The sequence below is a fragment of the Ostrinia nubilalis genome, chromosome 20 (assembly GCF_963855985.1).
Source record: "Ostrinia nubilalis chromosome 20, ilOstNubi1.1, whole genome shotgun sequence".
NCBI lineage: Eukaryota > Metazoa > Arthropoda > Insecta > Lepidoptera > Crambidae > Ostrinia > Ostrinia nubilalis.
The window spans coordinates 10,745,656-10,754,231 of NC_087107.1; the positions used below are offsets into that span (position 1 = coordinate 10,745,656).

The following is an 8,576-nucleotide window of genomic DNA, read 5'->3' on the forward strand; positions in this document are numbered from 1 at the left end:
TTTTTTCGATCTACCTTGATCATGGTACTATCACATTTCTTCATAAGTATTTTGCTAGGAAAAATCTTTGAAAGATTTTTTATATCATCACTTTACTTATAAATTAGATGAATAAACTACACACATAAGGAAAACAGATTATACATATTAAATACCTACTTGACAATAGTTAAGTAAATCGTAAAACAATACACTGCCGATTTTAGATTTTTCTAGTCCGATCGGATATTCGATATAATGGCAATCGAATGGACTAACATCGTATTCGAATGCGAAACGATAAACAAATCGAATGCCATTATAAATAGTTCCGTCCGGTATGCGTTTTTCAAGCCGATCATTCAAGTTCGAAATACACTTAGGGCTAACTTACATCAGTTCGAACCTTTTTATATAGCTAACGATCAAATATAAAAATATTATTACAGATTTTAAAGCGCCATCTTTGTCATTCTCACTCTCAGAGTAACATTGATGTCGCTTTACAAAAGCGCTTTGCTTATACATTTTGAAAGTACCGTTTGATTTAGAATCATTGTTAAATCATTATTGTTACAATATAGTGTATTTTTATAGACATTTACTAGTTTCGTTATTTACCAGTAAGCTATGTTAGTCAAAAATTTAGTCGCGAACTTTAATGATAATCTTTCGAATCATTAAACTGACTTTTCAAAGATAGACATACTAGTAGAAACACATATACTCTCCTTTGCGCCAAGCAGACGGGTAAATGGCATGTTCTGGGCCAATTTTTTCTCTTATAGATCGCATCTGCACTTTTGTGATGAGATTGATCAAGAGCTTGGTCAAACAATGAAAAAAACAATTGAAAATTCTTTTTAATGGTTCGAACTTGTTAATTTTTGATGACTCCGTGTGTTGTAAACATGACATATCGTTAAAATATAATTGTTCTCACTTTCATTCATTAATTTAATGACATAAGTTGAGGCTAAATAATGTGTGTTGCATTTTTATCATTACCTTGTGCATTGTTTGTAAAGTTCATCCATTTTGGTGATTTTGGAAAGTTAATATAGTGTGTTGAATGAAAGTTATAATTGCATTGCCATTGTAAAAAAAGGTGTATAAATTGTTAAAATTTTAACATCACTATTTTGTATTGCTAGGCTACATTTTTATAGTGTTGCCACATTAAAAAAATGCAAAATGTTGTGCTGCTAGCAGCATGAGGCCGCAACAAAAGATTCATGCTTTTGAATTAATGTTAACCTATTCTACATTTATATTACTGATTTACTATTAAGTAAAGCAATAATAAAATAATGTAGTCCTTCTTTAAGTGGAAACGTAAGACTGGGTTATGGTATTGAATTTGACGTGTTGCTAGGTAGCTTTGTCGATAATTATGAATTTTATCACATTATTGATAAACTATCTAATTTAGGTGCACTTGATGATATTTTTGAGTCATGATGGATAAGACTAAATTATACTTTATGTATGTTAGTGGTTATTTTAGGTTGGTGATAATGATAATTCTAATTTTAACGAAAATTTCTTAGGAATGAATAAAGTTGTTAAAATGTATTTGTGTGTTTTATTTAAACTATAAATAAACCATCATCATAATACTTTAATAATTAATATTAATCATAATAATAACACAAATTCTAAGATTACTTTTATTAAAATATCCAATTATAATTATAAACTCGCTGATATTACATAGCTTAGTGTATAAAATTAAATAAATATCATCAGTATGAATAGGTACTGTAATAAACATAAATAATTTTAAAATATATTTAAATAAATAAAATAAATTATTACTACCTAGCTATAGTAGTACGAGTATTATAAATCAGAATCATCATTAACATCAGCATGTCAGCATCAAGGCTACCGAGTCATTTTAATTAAATACCTACCTACTTATTATCAACTTTTGTATACAACAACGCTATCACAATAGCAGTATATTATGTAATCCATTTATCTGCTAGATATACGCAAACTGACATAATAACCAGTTGTATTCACTTGTACAGTGTATCGCCATGGAAGTGTTACGCATAATTCTGCGTTTGTTCTGTGTATTTAGCTCTATAGAGGGCTACAAAGTTTTAGTGGCTTTTCCTTTGCCAGTCAGGAGTTTAAATCTGCTTGGTGAAGGTCTTGTAAGGCATCTGCTGAACGCTGGACACGAGGTAAGTGTTATATTGAAGGTAGGTTAACTAGTAGTGTGACGAAATTCAATTTGGTGAAAACTTCTTCAAACTCAAAACTTGATTGACTTCTAATAAATAAAAGGCTGACATAGCCCGACGGATTAGCAAGTCGAAGTGGCAATGGGCAAGGCACATAGTACGCAGAACTGACGGCCGATGGGGCAGCAAGGTTCTGGAATGGAGGCCGCGTACCGCAAAACGCAACGTGGGACGTCCACCCACAAGGAGGACCGACGACCTGATAAAGGTAGCAGGAAGGCGCTGGACGCAGCCAACCAACCGGGCAACATGGAAAGCATTGGGGGAGGCCTATGTTCTGCAGTGGACGTCCTATGGCTGAGATGATGATGATGAAATAAAAGGTCAATTATCAACATAAAAACATCCATGTTATAATAACACACTAAATACTACGTTATCGTATTAGCAAATAATATTATATTGAGTTAGCAGTAGGTAGGTGATTTGAGATAGGCTGCCTACTAACTGGAATTCAACTTAAAATAATATTTTTCAGGTAACATACATAACAGCATACCCATTTAAAGACCCTCCTAAGAAGAATTTTAGGCAAATCGATCTTAGCAGTGTTAAGAGTGTTTTTGCAAGTAAGTAGGTAACTTTAAGGCACAAAAATATGTCCACCTAAATAAAGGTTCTATGTTACAGTCTATGGTACAGTCAGGGTCAAATACATAGTTTAACACAACCTTATTAATCCGAGTAACAATGTAGACATGTAGAACTATTTGACGCTGACTGTACCTATATTATACAATGGTCTTGTTTTGTTAGAAGGTAAAGTTAACTGTGAACATTATTTTATATTTTCAGACCAAAACAAACTGAACACCGGCTACATGATGAATAACAGACACACAAACGATATTTATTACGTGCAGGAGCTAGCCCTTAATTGCGCCAAAGCCACGTTCGCAGATCAAAACCTTCAGAATCTGCTGCAAGACACCAGCGAATCCTTTGACGTGGTCGTAGCTGATCTTTTGGAAACTGAGATATATGCGGGGTAATAATAGTGTCATAAAGGTAGCAGGAAGGGGTAATAATAGTGTCATAAAGGTAGCAGGAAGGCGCTGGATGCAGGCCGCTACCAACCGGGCGATGTAGAAATCATTGGAGGCCTATGTTTAGCAGTGGACGTCCTGTGGCTGAAATGATAATGATGATGATCTAGTTTGCACTATAAAGACGAAAAATTTACGGTCTCGGCACTGTCGGCATAGTATTACCTACGGCTACGGATTCAAGCTTCGAAGAACGCTAGTTTGATTCCCATTAACTTCATGCTCTACGACCACGACCGCTCTGCCATGAGCGACACGAATAAGAAGAAGAACTTTATGCTTCTTCTGGTCGAGGTCTTCGAGATCAGTCCACTGCTTTACATAAAGGTCACAAACTGAGCCCGAAGCTCTTCAGATTCTCGAACAGAATAAAAATCTAACGTAAATCGGGTTTACCAGTAGGTCGATTAAAGTGACAATTTTGGAACCAAATGTACAACCCTATAGGGCTAACTGCGCACCTCGCTAGAATGCGACTCCCTCGCACTCAAAGCTCACACACCTCCCCGCGTTCGCCCCATCCGTACCAGTTAAGTAGGCGAAGTGACGTCACGGCCGCCAGGTGCGCAATTAACTTGACCGGGTTGTAATGTCTGATTTAGCAGAAATTAAAGAGACCTATGGATTCAAGACGAACTAGGATAGACCACGTCAATTAACCACCGCGCCGTCAATTTTCAAACACTCCAACAATTTCCAGGCTATCAGCTGTCTACGACTGTCCCATGGTGTGGCTTTACTCCATGGGGGCTCACTCCGTGGCCCTCCGCTTAGTCGACCAGCCTGCCAACCCGGCTTATGCATCAGATTACTTAACAGGACATATACCACCGCTGACCTTCGTCCAAAGGGTGGAGCAACTCTGGGCACATGTTCAGTGGTACTTCTTGAAGTGGTGAGTATTTACCGTGCTGTGTGGTCCTGACACAGTAAGATAGGACCACCCCTTGCTCTTTCCGTGAATGTCATAAAAGGCTAGTAAGGGAAAAATGTGCGGAATCATGCTTCCCCAACACGCCTGACCAGCGTAGGGGGAGTGTTGGCCAAATCCTCAATTTGCCTGGTAAATTGAGATTATCGCCCTTCTGTAGACTATGTGAACTGATGATAATAATATGAAATTAGGCTCTTGGAAAGAAGGTCCTCAAGATAAGCTTACCTTGCCTTAAATATCCATTACCACAAGCTTGAACCGCTCACTCGGGTGTTAGGCTCTTTACGTTCACTTCATGCTCTCCTCTTTTTTCTTAGGTTCTTCATACAGCCAGAAGAAAAGGTCCTATACCAGCGCACCTTCGAGCCTCTCCTAGCCAAACGCGGCAGGAGTCTTCCCGACTACCAGGACCTGATATACAACGCGTCTCTAATGTTCAGTAACGAACACAACGCACTGGGGAACGTGCCAGCCATACCGCAGAACTTTAGGTTTGTCGGTGGATTCCATATTGAAGATCCACCGAAGGCTTTGCCTCAGGTAGGTCATATAACCGGTGCTATTATTCATACTTAATTCTAATTTACTAGAAAGTGTAGGACGTAGGTGTACCTAATTGTCATATAAGCCACGATAGCCGAACGGTGAAGGGGTCGGGCTGGCCGACTCACCGCTCGGCGGCTTAGTACGAGGGGCTAACGAGACTAACATAATCTTAAAAAAAAGTAGTTAAGTACTTACTAATTATACGAAATCACGAATTTTAATTCCACAGTTCCTGATTTGATACTAATGTCATATTATTACGGCTTCTCTTTGCTTGAAAATTGCTAACACGAATTTTGAATCTCGATAAAATTTTGCCAGTAGCACATCACTCTTAGCCTAGGCGCAGACCACCAACTTTTAGTTGGCCGATATTTGGGTCGGGCTGTTAATCAGTATGGAGATATATGAAAGTGCGCACATTACAACGATTTGTTATCGGCCGATTCTTCATACAAATATCATTAAAATCGGGTCCACAAATATCGGCCAACTAAGCCTAGGCGCAGACCATCGATTTTTCGTCGGCCGATAGTTTAGTCGGACAGTTGATCAGTATGGGCATGTATGGAAGTGCGCACATTACACCGATCGATTTGGCCGATTTTTCATACAATTTAAAATCGGGCACAACTATCGGCCAACTAAAAATCGGTGGTCTGCGCCTAGGCTAAAGGTAATTTTCTTCAGGATCTCCAAGCAATAATGGACTCGTCAAAGCACGGCGTGATATACTTCAGCATGGGTTCCACGTGGCAGAGCAAGGATATCCCGGAGTCAGTGACGAGGGGTCTCCTGAACATGTTCGGGGAGTTGAAAGAAACGGTGCTGTGGAAATATGAGGAGAACCTGCCGAATTTACCACCTAACGTGAAAATTGTGCAGTGGGCACCGCAGCATAGCATTTTAGGTAAACTATCTCATTACTACTAATAATAAATGAAGTGGTACTGGGTACAGGGCTAACTCTTAACTCAGTCTGTGCCTGAGGTATGGGAGCAGCACAGAAGCGGTGACATTGACATATTATGACGTAACAGATCATATAAATTTCAAGATCTGAAATTTCGCTGGCGTTTGACGTTACAAAATCACCCTCTCGTGCCGCTCTCATACCTCAGGCACTGACACTGACTTAGTTAAGCGCTAGACCTAGAAAAGTTCGCTGAAAGCTAAGCTACTTTTATCTTAGTCACTTAAGTACCTAGGTACCTACTTATTAAAAGTATTGGCAATAGATAATTATTATCTATATACAGGGTGTTAGGTAAATGGGTATATGAGCCGACACTAGCCCATGTTAACATGGTCATATAAATGATATGGTGAAGTCAGAAATTTGATATCATCATTTTAATTTTTTTAATTTTCATACAAAATAAATTTTATAAAATCCAATTTGTATGAAAATTAAAATAATTAAAATCAAGATATCAATTTTCTGACTTCACCATATCATTTATATGACCATGTTAACATGGGCTAGTGTCGGCTCATATACCCATTTACCTAACACCCTGTATATAAAAGAAAGTCGTGTTAGTTACTCCACTTATAACTCAAGAACGGCTGAACCGATTTAGCTGAAAATTGTCAGGGAGGTAGTTTAGAGCCAGGAGAAGGACATACGATACTTTTTATCCCGTTCGACAGCATTCCCGTGTGACTTGACATGAAACGTCAGTCACTATAAAACGTGGTATAAAAAAAAAGAATCAGACTTGGAATAACAAACCACGCGGGCGGAAAGCTAGTTATAGATAAATCTAAGATCAGATCCATTTATCAGATCGGATGTGCCTAAACGCTAGCTTTCGTGCTCGTTCCATTACCACGAGAAGAAAACGCTAATCAGTAAAATTCCAACAATTATAGGTACAAAAAACTGATGTCGTCAATAAAACGTAGTCACCAACTCACCCTATAAAGTTCATAGCAAAATAGATTCTTGCTAAGTGTTTAGCTTTGCGACTAAGATTGGCTACGTTAGCCATATCTTCGGGCGCACCAGCGCCGCCAGAAGTCGAAGTGGTCGCCATGGCCGAAATCGGTCGGATGAATCATCATCATCATCTTAACTTAAGGTACTTTCTTTTCCAGTGCACCCAAACCTCCTCATGTTCATCTCCCACGGAGGTCTGCTATCCTCTACAGAAGCGCTACACTTCGGAGTCCCCACCATCGGCATACCGGTCATGTTTGACCAGTACATCAACGTGAACAAAGCCGTGAGCAGCGGCTATGCGTTGTCAGCTGAACTTAGTGACGACCTGCCGAATACTTTGAGGCCGTTGATTAGAGACATGCTGGATAATCCCATGTGAGTTGGAAATGATTATGAAAGTTTTTGAGGAGGAGATGTTTGTTCGCTTTTACGTAATAGGCTACTGAATGGATTTTGATGATTGGTTAGAATTAGTTTAAGACCCAGAAAATCAAGAAATATACAAAGCGATCGAGCTAACTGCGCACTCTGTACCAGAGCGTCAATGTGACGTCACGGCTGTCAGGTGCGCAGTTAACCTGATCGGGTTGTAGAACAGTTACTATCCCGGTTTTTGAAGGACACGCGTGCGAAAAATAAACGTATCTACTGTGAATGACTGTGATAGACTGAAATTAAATTTTACCCATGTTCGCAAAATAAATATATTTGAATTGAAAAAAAAAAAAAAATCCTGCGGGCAAAAGCTAATCAAGTACTTTTTTTAAATTTGACAGCAGGTTGTGTGTTTCTTGTTATATGTCCACACAACATAAAAATTACATTATTTTGCTTATTGGACAAAATGCGCATTTTTATTGTATAAAAGTGGCAGTTCACAAATTCTGAACACCATTTCCAACTTCCAGATACCGGCAGAAAGCAAAACAATCGTCTATGATCTACCACGACAGGCCCGCAACAGCTGGTCAGGAGTTGGTCCACTGGACAGAACATGTTATCAAGACTAAAGGAGCACCTCATCTTCGCTCGCCGGCGCTTCGCATACCGGTGTACCAGAAGCTTTATTTAGATTTGTTGCTTGTTGTTGTAGTTTTGCTATTTATTTGTAAGAAGGCGCTCAGTTTGGTGTTTAAGAAGAAGGTGAGCCAGAAGAAAAAGAATAATTAAGAGTTACATTACATAAATAAATAAATATATCTTTAGACAATTTCACACAGCGCTATCTAGCCCCAAAGTAAGCAATTAATGAATATGCTTGTGTTATGAAACATTTGGTGGGTAAGTTTAGATTGTGAGTAGGAATTTTAACTTCAGTGTGTGTAGTAGTAGTAAACTGCAATCAAAATGTCGGTTAGGTATTTATATTGTTCATTTTTAAGTTGAAATCTGATGGTGATCGTTAAAATATACGTAATTTATGTATAACATGCATTAATACTTGACATTTAGTTAGTATCTATAATGAGCTAACGTTAGAACGTAGATATAACTAAGTCATCTAGTATAGTTCATCCACGAAGACGCGCCCCACCATTCTTCCGCGAATGTTTGAGTGTTATCGGTACACGCTAAATATGAGTGCACACGCACACTACAATAATGCCGCTCGGATTGCTCGGATCAAACTCCCCGCACCCCGCGCGACCGAGACCAAAAATTGGTGAGGCGCGTCTTCGTGGATGAAACGATCTATAATACTTCGGTGCTACGAATCGCTACGGCGTAGCATACAAGTTTTAAATACATCTTAATTTTAAGCTGCTTAGTTTTTTTCCCCTGAATACCCCGCACCCCGTGCTTCCCTCGACCAATAAAATTGGTGGGGCGCGTCTTCGTGGATGAAACGATCTATAAGTATGTCATGTCGA

At 38.8% G+C, this 8,576-nt stretch overlaps 2 protein-coding genes across 3 annotated transcripts in view; both read left to right on the forward strand.

The window, feature by feature from the left end:
- LOC135081643 (uncharacterized) overlaps window positions 1-8,576 on the forward strand; it is a 221,989-nt gene that overhangs the window by 155,003 nt on the left and 58,410 nt on the right. The window lies entirely within an intron of this gene.
- LOC135081633 (UDP-glucosyltransferase 2-like) lies at window positions 1,951-8,465 on the forward strand. Its single transcript, XM_063976386.1, has 8 exons — window positions 1,951-2,174; window positions 2,713-2,803; window positions 3,030-3,222; window positions 3,981-4,175; window positions 4,532-4,754; window positions 5,451-5,670; window positions 6,861-7,080; window positions 7,614-8,465. Exons 1-8 carry the CDS (start codon window positions 2,025-2,027, stop codon window positions 7,873-7,875), a joined length of 1,554 nt encoding a protein of 517 aa, XP_063832456.1. The 5' UTR covers window positions 1,951-2,024; the 3' UTR covers window positions 7,876-8,465.

Bases quoted from the DNA above. Each gene is read 5' to 3' on its own strand.
- LOC135081633 (XM_063976386.1), top strand. From the start codon at position 2,025: ATGGAAGTGTTACGCATAATTCTGCGTTTGTTCTGTGTATTTAGCTCT. The intron at 3,223-3,980 runs GTAATAATAGTG...AACAATTTCCAG, and splicing joins GAAACTGAGATATATGCGGG to GCTATCAGCTGTCTACGACT. The intron at 4,176-4,531 runs GTGAGTATTTAC...CTTTTTTCTTAG, and splicing joins CAGTGGTACTTCTTGAAGTG to GTTCTTCATACAGCCAGAAG.